Source organism: Gobius niger (genome assembly GCF_951799975.1).
Source record: "Gobius niger genome assembly, chromosome: 15".
In the NCBI taxonomy this organism is placed as follows: Eukaryota; Metazoa; Chordata; class Actinopteri; order Gobiiformes; family Gobiidae; genus Gobius; species Gobius niger.
The window spans coordinates 30,301,701-30,325,415 of record NC_136866.1 but is presented as its reverse complement, the minus strand read 5'-3'; the positions used below and the strand labels follow the sequence as shown (position 1 = coordinate 30,325,415).

Genomic DNA, 23,715 nt, shown 5'->3' with positions numbered 1-23,715 from the left:
CTGTTACATCTCCTCAAACCCCCCCTCAGACGGACGGGCCGCGGCTCAGGCCCCACGTCTGAGCCGGGTCTGACCCAGGGCCGACCCAGGGCCGGCCCATCTCCCTGGATCTGGACCTGGATCAGGCTGATCCCGGTCTAGACCAGGACTCGGGACACACTGACCTGGGGCCCAGTTTAATCCGGGCTCACTCCACTTTCCTTTTGTTTGTCTGGGGTCGCACTCCCCCCTGTGGGCGCGTGTGGCCCCCCTCTATGGGCGTGTGCCCCCCTCTATGGGCGTGTGCCCCCCCTCTATGGGCGTGTGCCCCCCTCTATGGGCATATGTCCCCCCCTCTGGGCGCGTGCGGCCTGTTGTTGTGCAGCAGAGCGTGAGGGGGGGCGGGCTGTGACCGGTGGGGGCGGGGCATGTCGTGGTTTAAAAAGCTCGTGTCTCTGAGCGCGAGCACAGACTGAAGATGCCGAGAGGACTGATGATCAAGAGGAGGAGGGGCCTGAGCGCCGTGTCGTACCGCGTCCGTGCGGAGGAGCCCGGGCTGTGCTCGCTGTTCCCCGGGACGCTCCCCCAGACGCTCCCTCTGAGCACGCAGACGCTCCCTCAGACGCTCCCTCAGACGCTCCCCCAGACGCCCCCCCCGCGCCCTCTGGTTCCATCGCAGACGCCTCCAGTCTGGACACCGTCCCGCCCGGCCCCGGTGCAGTTTGGGAACCCGGAGGTGGTGCACGCACTGCACAGTCCCACGCGGCCCGTGAGCCGTGACCACGAGCGCCGCTTCAGTCATGTGACCCCGGAGTGTTGGGCGACACACGCCGCGCTCCCGGGGGCGGAGTCTGGACTGGCGCCGCAGATCACTTCCACTCGTACGGACCCCGGGGCCAGGAGGAAGACGCCCGTGCGCAGACTGCAGGTGCGTGATGACGTCACCACGTCGCCGGTGCTCGGGCTGAGGATCAAAGAGGCGCCTCTGGAGCGCCGGGCGCCCACGGGGGGGGCGGGGCTGGTGTGTCAGCTCTGTGGTGAGGCGTTTCCGGAGCCGCTGGCGCTCGCTCAGCACCGGTGCTCACGCATCGTACGTGTGGAGTATCGCTGCGACTGCGGCAAAGCCTTCGGCTGCAGCGCCAACCTGGCGTCGCACCGGCGCTGGCACCGCCCACTCAGCGACTCCGACTCCGCCGAGGACGCGGCTCACGAGTGCGCGCGCTGCGGGAAGCGCTTCAAACGCCTCGCGTCTCTGCGCAAGCACGAAGCGCGGCACGAGGAGGCGGCGCCCATCAACCTGAGCCACAGGGCGGCGGGGCAGCCGGGCCACAGGGCGGCGGGCCACAGGGCGCCGGGTCACAGGGCGCCGGGTCACAGGGCGCCGGGTCACAGGGCGCCGGGTCACAGGGCGCCGGGACTGCCGGGCCACAGGGCGGCCACATGAGCCCAGACCAGACTGCACTCTGTGACGTCACAGAGTGAAGTGTGAACTCGCCGTTTCTCTGGACCTTTATTTCTATCTGACACTGGGGATCAGAGGCGGAGCCTTTTATTTATTTATTTATTTATCTATTTATTTATTTACTGACTGTGGCCTGAAGGATCGTCTCTCAATAATATTTATTATTTATTTATTATTTATTTATTATTTATTTATTATTTATTTATTATTTATTTATTCTGTGAACAAAGGAAATAAAAGCAGTAAATGTTTCTGTCCTCGTTTCTTGTGAATGTGGTTCAGGTTTTTGCTCCTCAGAGTGTGTTGCTCATGGACACTGGGCAGAGCCACTGAGCCACCGCCGCCTGTGTGAGCTGCAGGTGTCGGAGCCCGGGCCCCGGGGGCCCGAGCAGATGGGGCCCACAGAGGGACAGATGGAGAGGCCCCAGAGGAACACGGACTAACGGCTCCGCCCCCGAGGCCACGTATGACCGAAACATGAGCTCAACCTGCAAATGTTTACTTTAATAAAGGTATACTTTAATAAAGTGATTGATACTTTAATAAAGTGATACTTTAATAAAGTGATTGATACTTTAATAAAGTGATACTTTAATAAAGTGATTGATACTTTAATAAAGTGATACTTTAATAAAGTGATTGATACTTTAATAAAGTGATACTTTAATAAAGTGATACTTTAATAAAGTGATTGATACTTTAATAAAGTGATACTTTAATAAAGTGATTGATACTTTAATAAAGTGATACTTTAATAAAGTGATACTTTAATAAAGTGATTGATACTTTAATAAAGTGATACTTTAATAAAGTGATTGATACTTTAATAAAGTGATACTTTAATAAAGTGATTGATACTTTAATAAAGTGATTGATACTTTAATAAAGTGATACTTTAATAAAGTGATTGATACTTTAATAAAGTCATTGATACTTTAATAAAGTCATTGATACTTTAATAAAGTCATTGATACTTTAATAAAGTCATTGATACTTTAATAAAGTGACTGATACTTTAATAAAGTCATTGATACTTTAATAAAGTCATTGATACTTTAATAAAGTCATTGATACTTTAATAAAGTGACTGATACTTTAATAAAGTGATTGATACTTTAATAAAGTGATACTTTAATAAAGTCATTGATACTTTAATAAAGTCATTGATACTTTAATAAAGTGACTGATACTTTAATAAAGTGATTGATACTTTAATAAAGTGATACTTTAATAAAGTCATTGATACTTTAATAAATGGTAAATGGTAAATGGTCTCAACTTATATAGCGCTTTTCCACCTACATTAGGCACTCAAAGCGCTTTACAGCAAGGATCCACTCACCCATTCATACTCTCATTCATACACCAATGTACGCAGACACTGGGGGCAATGTGGGTGAAGTGTCTTGCCCAAGGACACAACGACAATGTGCACTTTCAGGAGGTGGGATTCGAACCCCTGACCTTCCGATCATGAGACGACCCGCTCTACCATCTGCGCCACTGTCGCAGTAATAAAGTGATTGATACTTTAATAAAGTCATTGATACTTTAATAAAGTCATTGATACTTTAATAAAGTGACTGATACTTTAATAAAGTCATTGATACTTTAATAAAGTGACTGATACTTTAATAAAGTCATTGATACTTTAATAAAGTCATTGATACTTTAATAAAGTCATTGATACTTTAATAAAGTGACTGATACTTTAATAAAGTCATTGATACTTTAATAAAGTGACTGATACTTTAATAAAGTCATTGATACTTTAATAAAGTCATTGATACTTTAATAAAGTGACTGATACTTTAATAAAGTCATTGATACTTTAATAAAGTCATTGATACAGTAAAGGATGAAGAAGGTTTTTCCTGATTGTGTTTCTACAGGAGTCACGTCAGTGTAATTACTCAGACTCTGGGTCCAAATAACCTGAGGTCCATCAGAGACTTTACTTTACAAACGGCTCCGTCTCACTGATGTCCAGCTGTTCTTCTAAAGGCTTTTATTACAACATCTGTCCCTCTAATAACCTCACAGACAGTGTTTCACCTCTGACCCGCAGATACAGGCGCATGTTTGGAAACTGCCCATATACATGTTATATATATATATATATGTTATTGTACTAGTTACAGCGGGTCAAATACTGTCTCGCCCTAAACAAAACAAGTACAAGTTCCTGTAACGATGGAGCAATGTAGTCGTTTCCTTTATTTACTGTTGAAATGACCAAAAGTAAAGGTAACAGCAGTAGTAACATGACCAGATGTCCCAGTTTACCCGGGACTGTCCCAGTTTTGAGTCCTTTGTCCCACGTCCCCATAGGTTTCTCCAATACCATTGATTTGTCCCAGTTTTGCTCAGTCTCCGTCCCACTTGTCCCGGTTTCTGGCCAGTACAGTCGCCCACAGAAACAAACGTTTGTAGTTTTACCTTCACTGTGGGAAAGACGCTCAAGATTCACCAATTGTGTCTCAGTTTTTAAGTTGGAAAATCTGGTCACCCTAAGCAGTAGCACCAAAACAAACCAAAAAAAAACAATAAAAAAGCAACAAAAAAGCTATGAAAAAATGACAAAGAAATAAAACCAAAAACTGAAAATAAAAAATGTTTAAAAACGCTTCAAAAATTGTGTCGAAAACGTTCCAACAATGCAATGTTTTGTAGGTCTTAGCTTTCAAATGACCTAAGCTCCCTGGAGAAGCTTTTAGATTTCTAAAAGAATCTGAAGTCAAAGCTATATATGACTATATATATGACTATATTTGGCTATAAGTACACATGCAGATCGCTGTTAGATCTACTTCAGTCGTTTATCACCAATACTTTTTCTGATGTGTCAGAACTAAACCAAGTGTAACAAAGACAAACCTTCAGTAACTCCACATTGTGGCTGCTCGTCGTCACCGTCACTGCTCCTCAACTATACAAAGATCAGGGCAGGCGACACATGACATCTTTCTTTTGCTTGATTACTGAGCTGAACTCTGTTCCTATGAAGAACTTTGTGGAACTCAGATGCTCAAATAAAAAAGATGAATTGACTTGATTTGGATAATGCCGAATTGAAGAAAATGTGCTCGGTTAACATGGAGGTTAAGAGGATAAACACATTTTGAACAAATCCTGGTGGTCATAACCCACAGACACCTGACTGTACCGATGAACCAGGCCAGAAATGATCTATTTTGCATGTTTATATTTATATTTAGCTTTCCTGCGCGGCCATAACATCGTATAGTAGGTTTACTACATGAAAGGGTTAAAAATGTATAAAAGAACTCGTCTGTCGCCTCTTTTAACTGTAATATTTACGGCCGGAACCAAACACTGAATTCACCAGTTCCACCCGGACCCCCGGAAGTGAAGGACGGACCCTCGCGCGGAGCTGTTGACGGAGCTAACGGGGCTAATGGGGCTAAAAACTGAATGAATTTGTACTTTTCAAAACTGAATTAAATCAAAATGGCCGCGAAACGAAAGCCCGAAGTCGTCGTCCCGGCGGAGGAGAGCGACCAGCTGCTGATCCGACCCCTGTGAGTCCAGACCCGGCCCAGACCCGGTCCAGACCCGGCCCCAAACACTCCGCATGTCCCGGGTAACGATCATAACACATGAAATGTTTGTGTTTCAGGGGAGCGGGACAAGAAGTGGGTCGATCCTGCATCATCCTGGAGTTTAAAGGGCGGAAGATCATGGTCAGTCCGGGTTTCTCACACTTTCATTACTTTATTTTTACAGAATCAGGAAAGGTTTTATTATTATGAGTGAGCAGGTTCATGGACGTCTGTGCAACATGGAACAAAACACATGGAAAATAATGAACCATAAAAACGTTCAGACATAAGGACGTGATGGAGAAAACAACCTGACACAGAACAAAGTGTGTTCACAGATGTGCTTAAGCTCTGAGTGAGGACAAGGCGCATCACAGAGCCGAGCAGAGGGCAGTTACTACAGTCTGAGTCTGACACTGAGTTACTGGGTCGTGTGTGTAGTTATTTCAGTTTGTGTGGTTGTGTTGTTTCAGTTTGTGTGGTTGTGTTGTTTCAGTTTGTGTGGTTGTGTTTCTGCAGCTGGACTGTGGGATCCACCCGGGTTTGGAGGGAATGGACGCGCTGCCGTACATCGACCTGATCGACCCGGCGGAGGTCGACCTTCTGCTCATCAGCCAGTGAGGAAACTCTTTAAAGTCGACATATTTAACCATCTTTAAAGTCGACATATTTAACCATCTTTAAAGTCGACATATTTAACCATCTTTAAAGTCGACATGTCCTCCTTTCTTTAAACCAGTCATTCTCAAAGTGGTCCGCCATCGCCCCCTAGTGGTCCGCAAACCCCTTTTCCCCGACGCAGTGCACGTTTCACAGGGAGTTGGGCCGTTTTGGCCGACTCTTATCATTTGATCAAACTTTAAGAGTGACCAGGGCCAAGTCTTTCCTTTTTGAGGGACAGAACCGAGCGTAATCTTCCCTCATCCTGTTGGTCAATATGTAGCTATTGTAAAACGCGTAGGATTTCTCACATGGCGGGGGCAGAACGCCAGGAGCACCTGATGCGTGGGCTGCAGGTTCCCCCGCGGTCTCCACAGCCAGGCCCGCAGATCGGGTCATACAATTGGGGCGGGGCGGGTCGAACGGCCTGCTGCCGCCGCTCACCACGGCCGTACGTGCGCCCGCCGTCTGCAGCCACGACTCATTCTCTTTACAGCAGGAGTTTCACGTCAATATGCAGCGGATTTTCACTAAATCAGCAGCGTTTTGTTGCTTGTGATCCAGAGAAGCTTCTGTGGAGCCAAACCTCTCTTATTTTCCACGGCCTGTGCGTCTGTGCACGAGGCGTGTGCGTCTGTGCACGAGTCGTGTGCGTCTGTGCACGAGGCGTGTGCGTCTGTGCACGAGGCCTGTGCGTCTGTGCACGAGGCGTGTGCGTCTGTGCACGAGGCGTGTGCGTCTGTGCACGAGGCGTGTGCGTCTGTGCACGAGGCGTGTGCGTCTGTGCACGAGGCGTGTGCGTCTGTGCACGAGTCGTGTGCGTCTGTGCACGAGGCGTGTGCGTCTGTGCACGAGTTTGCGTTCCATCCAAAGCTCAGAGTCTGCGTCTAAGCTCCTGCCCTTCCCAACACTGTAACTGTGAAGTCGGGTTTTCCACACGTTTGAGACTGAAATTCTTTTTGTTTAATGTGTAAAATCCCAGTAGTTTCAGTGATGTTGGACATTAAGTGGAACATTTTTTCTCAGCATTATTTTCAGCATTTTATTGTTGTCATGTTTACAACCATAGATTTCCTATAGCCTCAGTTTGAAAGAAACTATTGGCTCTTTAGAATGACATTAAAGGAACAGGCCACCGTTTTTACATACTGAGATATGTTCTTACCTCACCTTAGCTGAGTTAATATATCCCCGTCTGGTCTTTGTCCGTGCGCTCACACATACGCAGCCTCTCCCACATGTCACATAGCTCCAAAAAAGCTCTTCCACGTGTTCCCTATTTAAATAAAGTTACGTGAAGTGTTTTCATGCGAAGTATATTTACACAGAAATGTAACATGTCGATTTTATAAGCAAATAAAAAGGGGTACTATATTGTGAGGCGTAATGATACGAGGAGCACAACGTCCGCGCAGTAACTCCTAAAGGTTATTGACGGAAGTGAGCGGGGAAGTCTTTATCATATCATTGCATTTGTGTTTGAATCAATTGTTTTTGACTTGAAACAGCTGCATATTAAACATCAATTTAGCTCATCCTTCCTATTTTGTTGTCTTTATTTCTGGTTCTGTGTTTCCTCCCCTTTGTTGATGAAACTCTTGTCTCCGGTTTAACTCCTGGTTTTAACCCCGGCCTCTCGCTGCAGTTTCCACTTGGACCACTGTGGGGCGCTGCCTTGGTTTCTGCAGAAGACCAGCTTCAAAGGCCGGACCTTCATGACCCACGCCTCCAAGGCCATTTACCGCTGGCTGCTGTCGGACTACGTCAAAGTCAGGTGCTGCGCTGTCCTGGTTCTCATCACAAATGTCCTCTCCTGCTCCTGGTTCTTCTTCTCTCCTCCTCCTGGTTCTTCTTCTCTCCTGCTCCTCTTTCTTCTTCTCTCCTGCTCCTTTTTCTTCTTCTCTCCTGCTCCTGGTTCTTCTTCTCCTTTTTCTTCTTCTCTCCTGCTCCTGGTTCTTCTTCTCCTCTTTCTTCTTCTCTCCTCCTCCTGGTTCTTCTCTCCTGCTCCTCTTTCTTCTTCTCTCCTGCTCCTCTTTCTTCTTCTCTCCTGCTCCTCTTTCTTCTCCTCTCCTCCTCCTCTTTCTTCTTCTCTCCTGCTCCTCTTTCTTCTTCTCTCCTGCTCCTCTTTCTTCTTCTCTCCTGCTCCTCTTTCTTCTCCTCTCCTCCTCCTCTTTCTTCTTCTCTCCTGCTCCTCTTTCTTCTTCTCTCCTGCTCCTCTTTCTTCTTCTCTCCTGCTCCCTTTTCTTCTTCTCTCCTGCTCCATTTTCTTCTTCTCTCCTGCTCCATTTTCTTCTTCTCTCCTGCTCCATTTTCTTCTTCTCTCCTGCTCCATTTTCTTCTTCTCTCCTGCTCCTCTTTCTTCTTCTCTCCTGCTCCCTTTTCTTCTTCTCTCCTGCTCCTCTTTCTTCTTCTCTCCTGCTCCCTTTTCTTCTTCTCTCCTGCTCCCCTTTCTTCTTCTCTCCTGCTCCTCTTTCTTCTTCTCTCCTGCTCCCTTTTCTTCTTCTCTCCTGCTCCATTTTCTTCTTCTCTCCTGCTCCTCTTTCTTCTTCTCTCCTGCTCCCTTTTCTTCTTCTCTCCTGCTCCTCTTTCTTCTTCTCTCCTGCTCCCCTTTCTTCCTCTCTCCTCTTTCTTCTACTCTCTTGCTCCTCTTTCTTCTTCTTTCCTTCTCCTCTTTCTTCTTCTCTCCTTCTCCTCTTTCTTCTTCTCTCCTGCTCCTTTTTCTTCCTCTCTCCTCTTTCTTCTACTCTCTTGCTCCTCTTTCTTCTTCTTTCCTTCTCCTCTTTCTTCTTCTCTCCTGCTCCTTTTTCTTCCTCTCTCCTCTTTCTTCTTCTCTCCTGCTCCCCTTTCTTCTTCTCTCCTGCTCCCTTTTCTTCTTCTCTCCTTCTCCTCTTTCTTCTTCTCTCCTTCTCCTCTTTCTTCTTCTCTCCTGCTCCTCTTTCTTCTTCTCTCCTGCTCCTTTTTCTTCTTCTCTCCTCTTTCTTCTCTCCTTCTCCTCTTTCTTCTTCTCTCCTGCTCCTCTTTCTTCTTCTTCTCTCCTCTTTCTTCTTCTCTGCTCTTTCTTCTTCTCTGCTCTTTCTTCTTCTCTACTCTTTCTTCTTCTCTCCTCCTCTTTCTTCTTCTCTCCTGCTCCTCTTTCTTCTTCTTCTCTCCTCTTTCTTCTTCTCTCCTCCTCCTGGTTCTTCTCTCCTTCTCCTCTTTCTTCTTCTCTCCTCTTTCTTCTCTCCTTCTCCTCTTTCTTCTTCTCTCCTCTTTCTTCTCTCCTTCTCCTCTTTCTTCTTCTCTCCTGCTCCTCTTTCTTCTTCTTCTCTCCTCTTTCTTCTTCTCTCCTCCTCCTGGTTCTTCTCTCCTCCTCCCTTTTCTTCTTCTCCTCTTTCTTCTCTCCTGCTCCTCTTTCTTCTCTCCTCCTCCTGGTTCTTCTCTCCTCCTCCTGGTTCCTCTCTCCTCCTCCTGGTTCTTCTCTCCTCCTCCTGGTTCTTCTCTCCTCCTCCTGGTTCTTCTCTCCTCCTCCTGGTTCTCCTCTCCCGCTCCTGGACGTGTTTCTGAATCCGTTTTCCTCCTGTGCCTGTGCTCTTCGTGCTCAGTAACATCTCTGCCGACGACATGCTGTACACGGAGACCGACCTGGAGGACTCCATGGAGAAGATCGAGACCATAAACTTCCACGAGGTGCGGGAAGTGGCCGGGATCAAGTTCTGGTGTTACCACGCGGGACACGTCCTGGGAGCCGCCATGTTCATGATCGAGATCGCCGGAGTCAAGGTGCCACAAACACGTTTACTTAACCTCTTACCACCCGCCAAAACCAAATGCATTCTCTCCTCTTTGCCATTGTCCTCACTTTTTATTTCCCTCATGTGTTTTTGTGTGTTTTGTTTTGCTGATTTTTGTCACTTTTTTTGCTGGATTTTTGTCATTTTTTGCTGGATTTTTTGTCATTTTTTGCTGATTTTTTGATATTTTTTGCTGGATTTTTTGTCATTTTTTGCTGATTTTTTGACATTGTTTGCTGATTTTTTGACATTTTTTGCTGATTTTTTGTCATTTTTTGCTGATTTTTTGACTTTTTTGCTGGATTTTTGGCACTTTTTTGCTGATTTTTTTTTGACATTTTTTGCTGATTTTTTTTGTCATTTTTTGCTGATTTTTTGACCTTTTTGCTGGATTTTTGTCACTTTTTGTCACTTTTTTGCTGAATTTTTGTCTTTTTTTTGTTGAATTTTTGTCATTTTTTTCTGATTTTTTGCCTTTTTTTTGTCTTTTTTTTTTTTTAAAAATGTCGTTTTTTTGCTGATTTTTTGTCTTTTTTTGCTGATTTTTTTGCTGATTTTTTGTCATTTTTTTTGCTGATTTTTTGTCTTTTTTTTGCTGAATTTTTTGTCATTTTTTTTGCTGAATTTTTGCCTTTTTGTGCTGAATTTAGGGGCAGGAGTTCTTTAGTTCTGCTTTAATGCTGATTCTCCATGTTTTGTGTGTGTGCAGTTGTTGTACACAGGAGACTTCTCTCGTCAGGAGGACAGACATCTGATGGCGGCCGAGATCCCCAGCGTCAAACCCGACATTCTCATCACGGTACGAGCCCAAAGAAACAGAAACACGACTCTGACGGGAGGTTTGAGTCAGTGAAATAAAGAGCGTTCCAGACCCCGGTCCAGTCGACAGTTCTCCGTGCTCTCACTGTCCTCTGTCACAAGAAAGAAAGAAAATGTCACAAGAAATTGACAAAAAATGGAAAAAAAATACCAAAATGTGATAAAAATTTGACCAAAAAAATGACAAAAATGACGAAAAAATGACGAAAAAATGACGAAAAAATGACCAAAATGTGACAAAAAAAAATTACAAAAATGTGACAAAAAAAATGACCAAAACATTTTTAAAAAATGTGAGAAAAAATGACAAAAATGTGACAAGAAATTGACAAAAAATGGAAAAAAAAATACAAAAATGTGATAAAAATTGGACCAAAAAAATGACAAAAATGTGACAAAAAATGACCAAAAAATGAAAAAAAACAATTTGAGAAAAAATGACAAAAATGTGACAAAAAATTGACCAAAAAATGACAAAAATGTGACAAAAAAATGACAAAAACGTGTCAAAAAAAATAACAAAAAAATGACAAAAATTGACAAAAAAATGACCAAAAAATGACAAAAATGTGACAAAAAAATGACAAAAATGTCCTCACTCTGTCCTCTGTCTGCAGGAGTCCACGTACGGGACGCACATCCACGAGAAGCGTGAGGAGCGAGAGGCGCGTTTCTGCAACACCGTCCACGACATCGTGAACCGCGAGGGCCGCTGCCTCATCCCCGTGTTCGCCTTAGGACGGGCCCAGGAGCTGCTGCTCATCCTGGGTACGAGCTGAACCTGACCTTCGACCCCGGCAGAGGGTCTGTGAGTGACGTCCCTGTGTCTCCTCCCGCAGACGAGTACTGGCAGAACCACCCGGAGCTGCACGACATCCCCATCTACTACGCCTCGTCCCTGGCCCGCAAGTGCATGGCCGTGTACCAGACCTACATCAACGCCATGAACGACAAGATCCGCAAGGCCATCAACATCAACAACCCCTTTGTGTTCAAGCACATCAGCAACCTGAAGGTAAGACCTGGACCTAAGCCAGGACCTAAACCAGGACCCAGACCAGGACCAAAACCAGAGTCTAAGCCAGAGTCTAAACCTGAACCTAAACCAGAACCTAAACCATCCGCAAGGCCATCAACATCAACAACCCCTTTGTGTTCAAGCACATCAGCAACCTGAAGGTAAGACCGGGACCTGGACCAGGACCTAAGCCAGGACCTAAACCAGAGTCTAAACCAGGACCTAAACCTGAACCTAAACCAGAACCTAAACCATCCGCAAGGCCATCAACATCAACAACCCCTTTGTGTTCAAGCACATCAGCAACCTGAAGGTAAGACCAGAACCTAAGCCAGGACCCAGACCTGAGTCTAAGCCAGGACCCAGACCAGGACCCAGACCAGGACCTAAACCAGAGCCTAAACCAGAGCCTAAACCAGAGCCTAAACCAGAGCCTAAACCAGAGCCTAAACCAGAGTCTAAACCAGAACCCAAACCATCAACATCAACAACCCCTTTGTGTTCAAGCACATCAGCAACCTGAAGGTAAGACTGGGACCCAGAGTCTGAGCCAGAGTCTGAGCCAGAGTCTGAACCAGAGTCTAAGCCAGAGTCTAAGCCAGAGTCTGAACCAGAGTCTAAGCCAGAGTCTGAACCAGAGTCTAAGCCAGAGTCTAAGCCAGAGTCTGAGCCAGAGTCTGAGCCAGAGCCTGAGCCAGAGCCTGAGCCAGAGCCTGAGCCAGAGCCTGAGCCAGAGTCTAAGCCAGAGTCTGAGCCAGAGTCTGAGCCAGAGTCTGAGCCAGAGTCTGAGCCAGAGTCTGAGCCAGAGTCTGAGCCAGAGTCTGAGCCAGAGTCTGAGCCAGAGTCTGAGCCAGAGTCTAAGCCAGAGTCTGAACCAGAGTCTGAACCAGAGTCTAAGCCAGAGTCTAAGCCAGAGTCTGAACCAGAGTCTGAACCAGAGTCTGAACCAGAGTCTAAGCCAGAGTCTGAGCCAGAGTCTGAGCCAGAGTCTGAGCCAGAGTCTGAGCCAGAGTCTGAGCCAGAGTCTGAGCCAGAGCCTGAACCAGAGCCTGAACCAGAGTCTAAGCCAGAGTCTGAGCCAGAGTCTGAGCCAGAGTCTAAGCCAGAGCCTGAGCCAGAGCCTGAACCAGAGCCTGAACCAGAGTCTGAGCCAGAGCCTGAGCCAGAGTCTGAGCCAGAGTCTGAGCCAGAGTCTGAGCCAGAGTCTGAGCCAGAGCCTGAGCCAGAGCCTGAACCAGAGCCTGAACCAGAGCCTGAGCCAGAGTCTGAACCAGAGTCTGAACCAGAGTCTAAGCCAGAGTCTGAACCAGAGTCTGAACCAGAGTCTGAACCAGAGTCTGAGCCAGAGTCTGAGCCAGAGTCTGAGCCAGAGTCTGAGCCAGAGTCTGAGCCAGAGTCTAAGCCAGAGTCTGAGCCAGAGTCTGAGCCAGAGTCTGAGCCAGAGTCTGAGCCAGAGTCTGAGCCAGAGTCTGAGCCAGAGTCTGAGCCAGAGTCTGAGCCAGAGTCTGAGCCAGAGTCTGAGCCAGAGTCTGAGCCAGAGTCTGAGCCAGAGTCTGAGCCAGAGTCTGAGCCAGAGTCTGAGCCAGAGTCTGAGCCAGAGCCTGAGCCAGAGCCTGAGCCAGAGCCTGAGCCAGAGCCTGAACCAGAGCCTGAACCAGAGTCTGAACCAGAGTCTGAACCAGAGTCTGAACCAGAGCCTGAACCAGAGTCTGAACCAGAACCCAAACCATCCGCAAGGCCATCAACGTCAACAACCCCTTTGTGTTCAAGCACATCAGCAACCTGAAGGTAAGACCTGGACCCGGACCAGGACCTAAACCAGGACCTAAACCAGGACCCAGACCAGGACCAAAACCAGAGCCTAAACCAGAGCCTAAACCAGAACCTAAACCATCCGCAAGGCCATCAACATCAACAACCCCTTTGTGTTCAAGCACATCAGCAACCTGAAGGTAAGACCGGGACCTGGACCTGGACCTAAGCCAGGACCTAAACCAGGACTCAGACCAGGACCAAAACCAGAGTCTAAACCAGAGTCTAAACCAGAGTCTAAACCAGAGTCTAAACCAGAGTCTAAACCAGAGTCTAAACCAGAGTCTAAACCAGAGTCTAAACCAGAGTCTAAACCAGAGTCTAAACCAGAGTCTAAGCCAGAGTCTAAGCCAGAGTCTAAGCCAGAGTCTAAGCCAGAGTCTAAACCAGAGTCTAAACCAGAGTCTAAACCAGAGTCTAAACCAGAGCCTAAACCAGAGCCTAAACCAGAGCCTAAACCAGAGTCTAAACCAGAGTCTAAACCAGAGTCTAAACCAGAGTCTAAACCAGAGCCTAAACCAGAGCCTGAGCCAGAGTCTGAGCCAGCGTCTGAGCCAGCGTCTGAGCCAGCGTCTGAGCCAGAGTCTAAGCCAGCGTCTAAGCCAGCGTCTGAGCCAGAGTCTGAGCCAGCGTCTGAGCCAGAGTCTAAGCCAGAGTCTAAACCAGAGCCTAAACCAGAGCCTAAACCAGAGCCTGAGCCAGAGCCTGAGCCAGCGTCTGAGCCAGCGTCTGAGCCAGCGTCTGAGCCAGAGTCTGAGCCAGAGTCTGAGCCAGCGTCTGAGCCAGCGTCTGAGCCAGCGTCTGAGCCAGCGTCTGAGCCAGAGTCTGAGCCAGCGTCTGAGCCAGAGTCTGAGCCAGAGTCTAAGCCAGAGTCTGAGCCAGAGTCTGAGCCAGAGTCTAAGCCAGAGTCTAAGCCAGAGTCTGAACCAGAGTCTGAGCCAGAGTCTGAGCCAGAGTCTGAGCCAGAGTCTGAGCCAGAGTCTAAGCCAGAGTCTAAGCCAGAGTCTAAGCCAGAGTCTAAGCCAGAGTCTAAGCCAGAGTCTGAGCCAGAGTCTGAGCCAGAGTCTGAGCCAGAGTCTGAGCCGGAGTCTGAGCCAGAGTCTGAGCCAGAGTCTGAGCCAGAGTCTAAGCCAGAGTCTGAGCCGGAGTCTGAGCCGGAGTCTGAGCCGGAGTCTAAGCCAGAGTCTGAGCCAGAGTCTGAGCCAGAGTCTGAGCCAGAGTCTGAACCAGAGTCTGAACCAGAGCCTGAACCAGAACCCAAACCATCCGCAAGGCCATCAACGTCAACAACCCCTTTGTGTTCAAGCACATCAGCAACCTGAAGGTAAGACTGGGACCCAGAGTCTGAGCCAGAGTCTGAGCCAGAGTCTGAGCCAGAGTCTGAGCCAGAGTCTGAGCCAGAGTCTGAGCCAGAGTCTGAGCCAGAGTCTGAGCCAGAGTCTGAGCCAGCGTCTGAGCCAGCGTCTAAGCCAGAGTCTAAGCCAGGACCCAGATCTGGTTCCTGACCAAATCTCCTCTCTCCAACCTTTATAACTAGTATGTCCCAAAGCCTTGTGGTCCTTGTGGTCACACCCCCTTTGCTCTGCCCAATCCCGTCAGACCTCGGAAGCTCAGCAGGAAGGGCCTGGTCGGTGCTTGGATGGGAGACCGTTTGGTAACACCAGGAAGCCTAGCAAATGCAGTGTGTGAGTGAGTGGTTGGTGGTGGTCGGAGGGGCCGATGGCGCACACTGGTTGCCTCGCTTCCGTCAGTCTACCCCAGGGCAGCTGTGGCTACAATAGTAGCTTACCACCACCGAGTATGGAGTGAATGAATAATGCAATGTAAAGCGTCTTTGAGTGTCCAGAAAAGCGCGATATAAAACCAATGCATTATTATTATTAATATTATTATAAAGCCCTGGCTCTGTCCCGTCTGGTGACCCCGTGTCTCCTGCTCCTCCAGAGCATGGACCACTTCGACGACATCGGGCCCAGCGTGGTGATGGCGTCTCCGGGGATGATGCAGAGCGGTTTGTCCCGGGAGCTGTTCGAGAGCTGGTGCACCGACAAGAGGAACGGCGTCATCATCGCGGGGTACTGCGTGGAGGGAACGCTCGCCAAGGTACGGCCGCTCCTCGCCGTCAGAGGGCGGGATCGGAGATAAAGTTAGTTTTCCTCTCTGACCCGTCTGTCTGCAGCACATCATGACGGAGCCGGAGGAGATCGCCACCATGTCGGGGCAGAAGCTTCCTCTGAAGATGTCGGTGGATTACATCTCCTTCTCCGCTCACACCGACTACCAGCAAACCAGCGAGTTCATCCGCGCGCTCAAGCCTCCACACGTGGTACGTCCCGGACCACGTGGTACGTCCCGGACCACGTGTGGCCCTAACCCCGGAACCAGGAAGTCCAAACGTGTCTGAGTCTGTACGTGAACTGTGGCGCCGTTTCAGATCCTGGTCCACGGCGAGCAGAACGAAATGGCTCGTCTCAAAGCCGCTCTGATCCGAGAGTACGAGGACAACGACGAGGTTCACATCGAGGTCCACAATCCTCGCAACACAGAGGCCGTGACGCTGTATTTCAGAGGAGAGAAGCTCGCCAAGGTCTGAACGGTTATTACACTGTTATTACACTGTTATTACACTGTTATTACAGTTATTACACTGTTATTACACTGTTATTACAGTTATTACACTGTTATTACATAGTTATTACATAGTTATTACACAGTTATTACAGTTATTAGTTATTACAGTTATTAGTTATTACACAGTTATTAGTTATTACACAGTTATTACATAGTTATTACACAGTTATTACAGTTATTAGTTATTACAGTTATTACAGTTATTACACAGTTATTAGTTATTACACAGTTATTACACTGTTATTACACTGTTATTACTGTTATTACAGTTATTACACAGTTATTACTGTTATTACTGTTATTACAGTTATTACAGTTATTACAGTTATTACACAGTTATTACACAGTTATTACACTGTTATTACACAGTTATTACAGTTATTAGTTATTACAGTTATTACACAGTTATTAGTTATTACACAGTTATTACACTGTTATTACACAGTTATTACAGTTATTACACTGTTATTACACTGTTATTACATAGTTATTACAGTTATTAGTTATTACAGTTATTACACAGTTATTACAGTTATTACACTGTTATTACACAGTTATTACAGTTATTACACTGTTATTACACTGTTATTACTGTTATTACACTGTTATTACTGTTATTAGTTATTACAGTTATTACACTGTTATTACAGTTATTACAGTTATTACACTGTTATTACTGTTATTAGTTATTACAGTTATTACACTGTTATTACACTGTTATTACAGTTATTACACTGTTATTACACTGTTATTACAGTTATTACAGTTATTACACTGTTATTACACTGTTATTACAGTTATTACAGTTATTACACTGTTATTACACTGTTATTAGTTATTACAGTTATTACACTGTTATTACACTGTTATTAGTTATTACAGGTATTACACTGTTATTAGTTATTACAGTTATTACACTGTTATTACACTGTTATTACAGTTATTACAGTTATTACACTGTTATTACACTGTTATTAGTTATTACAGTTATTACACAGTTATTACACTGTTATTACACTGTTATTACACTGTTATTACACTGTTATTACACTGTTATTACACTGTTATTACACTGTTATTACAGTTATTACACAGTTATTACAGTTATTACACAGTTATTACAGTTATTACAGTTATTACACTGTTATTACAGTTATTACAGTTATTACAGTTATTACACTGTTATTACACTGTTATTACAGTTATTACACTGTTATTACAGTTATTACACAGTTATTACAGTTATTACAGTTATTACACTGTTATTACACTGTTATTACAGTTATTACACTGTTATTACACTGTTATTAGTTATTACAGTTATTACACTGTTATTACACTGTTATTACAGTTATTACACTGTTATTACAGTTATTACACTGTTATTACACTGTTATTACACTGTTATTACAGTTATTACACTGTTATTACACTGTTATTACAGTTATTACAGTTATTACACTGTTATTACACTGTTATTACAGTTATTACACTGTTATTACACTGTTATTACAGTTATTACAGTTATTACACTGTTATTACACTGTTATTACAGTTATTACAATGTTATTACACTGTTATTACACTGTTATTACAGTTATTACACTGTTATTACGCTGTTATTACAGTTATTACAGTTATTACACAGTTATTACAGTTATTACACTGTTATTACACTGTTATTACAGTTATTACACTGTTATTACACTGTTATTACAGTTATTACACTGTTATTACACTGTTATTACAGTTATTACACTGTTATTACACAGTTATTACAGTTATTACACTGTTATTACGCTGTTATTACACAGTTATTACAGTTATTACACTGTTATTACACTGTTATTACAGTTATTACACTGTTATTACACTGTTATTACAGTTATTACACTGTTATTACACAGTTATTAGTTATTACACTGTTGTTACACAGTTATTACACTTATTACACCGTTATTACACCGTTATTACACTGTTATTACACAGTTATTACACAGTTATTACACTCTGTTATTCCATAATTATTACATTTTTTGAGGGATGTGTTGATATTGATTTCCTCAGTAATAACTTTATTCCCTGACTCCCATGATGCTTTGCTGCTTGTTCCCTGACTCCCATGATGCTTCGCTGCTTGTTCCCTGACTCCCATGATGCTTTGCTGCTTGTTCCCTGACTCCCATGATGCTTTGCTGCTTGTTCCCTGACTCCCATGATGCTTTGCTTCAGGTGATGGGCTCCCTGGCCGACAGGAAGTGCGCTCAGGGCCAGAGAGTGTCCGGGATCCTGGTCAAACGGAACTTCAACTACCACATCCTGTCCGCGTCCGACCTGAGCAGTAAGACCGGACTGAGACCGGACTGAGACCGGACTGAGACCGGACTGAGACCGGACTGAGACTCGGACAGAGACCGAACAGAGACCGGACTGAACGACCCGGAGACTCGGACTGAACGACCCGGAGACTCGGACTGAACGACCCGGAGACTCGGACTGAACGACCCGGAGACTCGGACTGAACGACCCTCAGACTCGGACTGAACGACCCGGAGACTCGGACTGAACGACCCTCAGACTCGGACTGAACGACCCGGAGACTCGGACCGAACGACCCGGAGACTCGGACTGAATGACCCTCAGACTCGGACTGAACGACCCTCAGACTCGGACCGAACGACCCGGAGACTCGGACTGAACGACCCTCAGACTCGGACTGAATGACCCTCAGACTCGGACTGAACGACCCGGAGACTCGGACTGAACGACCCGGAGACTCGGACTGAACGACCCTCAGACTCGGACTGAACGACCCTCAGACTCGGACTGAACGACCCTCAGACTCGGACCGAACGACCCGGAGACTCGGACTGAACGACCCGGAGACTCGGACTGAACGACCCGGAGACTCGGACTGAACGACCCGGAGACTCGGACTGAACGACCCTCAGACTCGGACTGAATGACCCTCAGACTCGGACTGAACGACCCGGAGACTCGGACTGAACGACCCTCAGACTCGGACCGAACGACCCGGAGACTCGGACCGAACGACCCTCAGACTCGGACTGAACGACCCGGAGACTCGGACTGAACGACCCTCAGACTCGGACCGAACGACCCGGAGACTCGGACCGAACGACCCTCAGACTCGGACCGAACGACCCTCAGACTCGGACTGAACGACCCGGAGACTCGGACTGAACGACCCGCAGACTCGGACTGAACGACCCTGAGACTCGGACTGAACGACCCTGAGACTCGTACTGAACGACCCTCAGACTCGGACTGAACGACCCTCAGACTCGGACTGAACGACCCGGAGACTCGGACTGAACGACCCGGAGACTCGGACTGAACGACCCCCAGACTCGGACTGAACGACCCTCAGACTCGGACTGAACGACCCGGAGACTCGGACTGAACGACCCGGAGACTCGGACTGAACGACCCCCAGACTCGGACTGAACGACCCTCAGACTAAAGCGCTTGTGTTTCCAGACTACACGGACCTGGGCCTGGGCACGGTGACCCAGACTCTGGCCATCCCCTTCACCGGCCCCATCTCGGTGCTGGTCAGTCAGCTGCGGCACCTGGCGGGTCAGTGAACATCTGTGAGGCTTGATCAGTGCAGATGTTTGTGCTGTGGTGCTGAGGTGTGTGTGTGCAGGAGACGTGGAGCAGGTGGAGGGGGCGGAGAAGATCACGGTGCGAGTGTTTAAGAGCGTCACGCTGGTGCACGAGGCCGGCTCGGTGCTGCTGGAGGTGAGTCTGAGGCCACGCTCGCCCACGTGGAAGGGCATCCCTGCTTAACCGGCTTAACCTGCTGTTCTTCTCTCGTCCAGTGGGTGGCCAACCCTCTGAACGACATGTTCGCCGACGCCGTGACCACCGTGATCCTGGAGGTGCAGTCCAACCCCAAAGCACAGAAATGTAAAGACTCTCTGTCAGCAACCACACCTTTGTTACTGCATTTACTTACACAAATGTGTTTTATTTACTTATACTACAGTGATTTATTTATTTATGTTGCAGTGTTTTATTAATTAATCAGTTTTACTGTGTTATTACTATATTTCTGTATTTATTTTTTTACAGGGATTTTCTGCTATATTTGTTCTGTATTTTTACATTTTACCAAATTCTTATAGTATTTTTTTACTGTATTATTTACAGTTTGGTCACTGCATTAACAATAATGCAGTGACCAAACTGTAAATAATACAATATTTTACTGTTAACAGCCTTTGGTACAGTTTTGTGATATTTTGTGACATTTTTTGCAATACTTCAAATTTTAAAATGTTCTTCATTTGAGAGGAAAACCTCTTGAGATGCATCATCCTCAAAAATCACCAAAGAAAGAAAACACAGAGACCGATACAGCAGTGCATAAAACCAAAACATACAAAACAAAACAAACTTACAAGTAAATCCCAACACACACAAAAACAAACACACACTTAATACAGAATATTTTTACTTTAGTATATTTTGCTTTGTTAGCAGCATTTTTGTCGGTATTCTTTCAGTTTTCATATATATATATATATATATATATTATTTTTTTTATGTTTTACACATTATTTCTGTGAATAATATAATTTGTTTTCTACAATTCACTCTATGTGCTCTGGATTGTTTACAATATTTTACTGCATTTCATAGTATTTTTTAAATTATATTTTTACGGCATACACCAGTATTTTTCCCTAAGTTTTACTGTATTCTTTCCTCTATATTGTTGTGATATTGTGAGTTATAACATGTTTGTTTTGGTGTGTGTTGCAGACCTGGAGGGCCGCAGAGAGACGTCAGACCCGGACGATGTGTTTCCTGAGAGGCTGGCGCTCATGTTGAAGTCAGTGCTTCTGTTTCTAATATAAATATATACATATAATGTATATATATATATATATATATGTATAAAGCCTTTTTCACTCGGGGTCAGAGCGACCAGGGGACCCGGGTGTTTTTACAGGATCAGTGATGTCGTTCATTCACTCATGTTTCCTGACGCTGAATAACGAGACTCTCAGGTTTCTTCATGGACTTTGATTTTTCTGAAAGGTAAAAATCCAAATCACTGACGGGAGATTCACATGAGCAGAAACGTCAGAAATATTTACTTTTTACCTGAGGTCCTTGAGGTCATTCTACTCCCGTGCGAATACGGCTGAACACAAACCTTTGTCCTGACGTTCTCCTGACATTCTCCTGATGTTCCCCTGATGTTCTCCTGACGTTCCCCTGACGTTCCCCTGACGTTCCCCTGACGTTCTCCTGACGTTCTCCTGACGTTCCCCTGACGTTCTCCTGACGTTCTCCTGTGTGTTTCTGCAGTGACATGTTCGGTGAGGGCTGTGTGAGCTTCTCTGAGGGAAAACTCCGGATCACCGTCGACACGGCAACAGCTTCCGTCGACCCCCAGTCCCGGGTCAGTGCTCCCCCCTCTCCTTCCCTCCCTCCCTCCCTCTCCCTCACCCTCTCCCTCCCTCCCTCTCCCCCTCCCTCTCCCTCCCTCACCCCCTCTCCCCCTCCTCTCCTCCATCTTGTTACTGCGACCTTCAGAAAGATAAGATGAGGCTTGTGTACGGCCTCCGCTCTTCCTCCCACTCTCTCTGGGCAGTAAAGTGTGAGGAGAACCAGACTCTGAGGGAGATGGTGGTGACGTCCCTCCTCTTTAGATTACACTAGATTTCATTTACACGTATAGCATTTAAAATAGTTTACAAATCCATACAAAGAATGAAAATACTGTACGGGAAAATAACATTAACAAGCAAGTCAGTGATTTTATTCTTGTTTTTCTGTAAAGCGTCTTTGAGTGTCTTGAAAAGCGCTATACAAATAAAATGTATTATTATTATTATTATTAAGTCAGTGATTTCAACATCGAGCATGAAAATGTACCAATTTAACATATGAACATTATTTTCTGCCTTTTTGAAAGAGTTGATGCAGGTGTTCTCTCCTCTCTCATAGACTAAAAAATAATTGACTTCTCCCCGTTTACGCTAATAACCACGTTCGACAGGGAGTCCATACTGGATTTACAGACTCCTCCTACCCTACTCCTATAAAGGGCATAAGGGCGGGATCTTCACTGTAGACTCCGCCCTGGCGGGGCCTGCAGTTCGATCGTAGCCGCCCCTTTAGCTCTGATGCTAACGGCCTGTCGATATACGAGAATTATAAACTGTACTTTACGTAAACCCGCCTGGTTTCTTTGATTGTCCCTGACCCAGCGTTCTCACAGGAGGAAGATCTAACTACAAAGTTTAACAACATTAGAAACCAGGCGTTATAGTTGTTTATAACATGTCCAAAGAGCAATGCTTTCTAATGGAAAACTAGCTTTATCTACAGCCACTACATGGAGACATTAAAGCAATGGAGGCCAATGGCGCCCCCTGCTTCATAGTCACAAAACAGTGCCAGCCAGCGGCCATTGCTGTCTCCGCCCCCTCTCTAACCTCTGTCTCCGCCCCCTCTCTAACCCCCCCTCTGGCCCCGCCCCCTCTCTAACCCCCCCTCTGACCCCCCTCGTCTCCAGGTGGTGGAGTGCGAGGAGGACGAGACCCTGAGGGAGATGGTGGAAGTGGCCGTGCACAGACTGTACGACGCGCTGAACCCCATCCTCTGACCCCGCCCCCCTCCGCCGGACCGGACCAACCGCAGCTCAGACCACGCCCACTCTGTGATGTGGGCCACGCCTTCTTCTTCTCTAGACTCTTTTGTAGAAAAGTTTAAATCGTTTATTTTCTGTGTTTTTTTACTGAAATAAAGTGAAATAAATGAGACGGTGGGAACTTTCTGTGACTTTTATTAAACAGCCAATCAGAAAACAGTAACCGTGTCGTATCCGGGCGGGAACCTTTGTGAAGCTGTTGTGGAGAAACCTGTTTGTGGGGATTTTTGTACCGTCTGACATGAGGAACATTCAGAGAGCGACGCTTCACAGGTGAGAAACTAAAGCTTTAATCTGGGACGATCACGGCACGGTTTCTGTATTTTCTCTTTTCTCTGAATATTTAAGAGTCTTTTCTTTAAAGTGTCGTACGTTTGTGTCAGTTTAAAACAGAAATATATTATAAATATATTATAAACATCCAGATCTAAAACTTCAGAGAAACACCCGAACCTGATATTAAATCCACATTTATGTGAAATAATGACTGGATTATTTTACATAAAAATACAGATATTCTGATAAGGCAGAACCTTTTTAATGTTATTTTTATTCCCAAATACTTTATTTTAACCCCTTAACTCCCGCCTGAACCGAGCACAGTTTCTCCAGTTTGGCTTTACCCCAATCCAAAAGCTCCTGGAAAAAAGGTGTGAAAATAGCAACAAAACTGAGACGAAAACAAGGATGGAAATGTGACAAAAAAGTGAGAAAACATTGGCAAAAAAGTGACGAAAAATTGATGAAAAAGTGCCAAAAATATCACAAAAAAATGACGAAAAAATGATAAAAATGTGACAAAAAATGCCAAAAATGTGATAAAAAAAATTGACGAAAAAATGACAAAAAAAAGATAAAAAAGTAACAAAAATGAGTTGAATACCCAACAAAAGAATGATGGAAAAAAAATGTGATGACGTGAGGAAAAAGATCCTCTCGGTTCAGGCGGGAGTTAAGAGGTTCATGTCCGGCGCTCACCTTGAACCTGCTGGTGGCGCTGTGGAGGAACGGCTCACATGTCACAAGAAATTGACAAAAATGTGACAAAAAATGACAAAAAAAATATAAAAATGTGATTAAAAAAATGACGAAAAAAGTGACAAAAATGAGTTTAATCCCCAACAAAAGAATGATGGAAAAAAAAATCTGACGTGAGGAAAAAGATCCTCTCGGTTCAGGCGGGAGTTAAGAGGTTAATGCCACGAATGCAGATTTAGTTAAAAAAAAAACTGTGGTTCGTTTCAGCCCAAACTGCAGCTGAATGTTTTAAAGCAACACTTTGATATTTTCGATGACCTCGTGGTAAATAT

The 23,715-nt window shown here is 45.6% G+C and overlaps 2 protein-coding genes and 1 long non-coding RNA gene across 3 annotated transcripts; 2 read left to right on the top strand and 1 right to left on the bottom strand.

Annotated features, from left to right (window-relative positions):
* Window positions 1–414: 414 nt before the first annotated feature.
* insm1a (insulinoma-associated 1a) lies at window positions 415–1,423 on the top strand (the record flags this gene model as incomplete). Its single annotated transcript, XM_079572069.1, has 1 exon — window positions 415–1,423. Exon 1 carries the CDS (start codon window positions 458–460, stop codon window positions 1,421–1,423), a length of 966 nt encoding a protein of 321 aa, XP_079428195.1. The 5' UTR covers window positions 415–457.
* Window positions 1,424–4,786: 3,363 nt separating this feature from the next.
* Window positions 4,787–22,517, top strand: cpsf3 (cleavage and polyadenylation specific factor 3). The gene is made up of 18 exons (XM_079572254.1): window positions 4,787–4,983; window positions 5,082–5,145; window positions 5,524–5,621; window positions 7,310–7,438; window positions 9,246–9,423; window positions 10,144–10,233; window positions 10,871–11,021; window positions 11,093–11,268; window positions 15,028–15,186; window positions 15,263–15,409; window positions 15,518–15,670; window positions 17,947–18,055; window positions 19,216–19,314; window positions 19,385–19,479; window positions 19,560–19,647; window positions 20,506–20,575; window positions 21,058–21,151; window positions 22,271–22,517. The coding sequence occupies exons 1-18, from the start codon at window positions 4,913–4,915 to the stop codon at window positions 22,358–22,360; spliced, it is 2,061 nt and encodes a 686-aa protein (XP_079428380.1). The 5' UTR covers window positions 4,787–4,912; the 3' UTR covers window positions 22,361–22,517.
* Window positions 12,993–14,421, bottom strand: LOC306974864. The gene is made up of 3 exons (XR_013793669.1): window positions 14,323–14,421; window positions 13,139–13,248; window positions 12,993–13,084 (listed from the first exon to the last, which is right to left on the bottom strand). It is a non-coding gene; the product is annotated as an uncharacterized lncRNA (long non-coding RNA).
* Window positions 22,518–23,715: the final 1,198 nt, after the last annotated feature.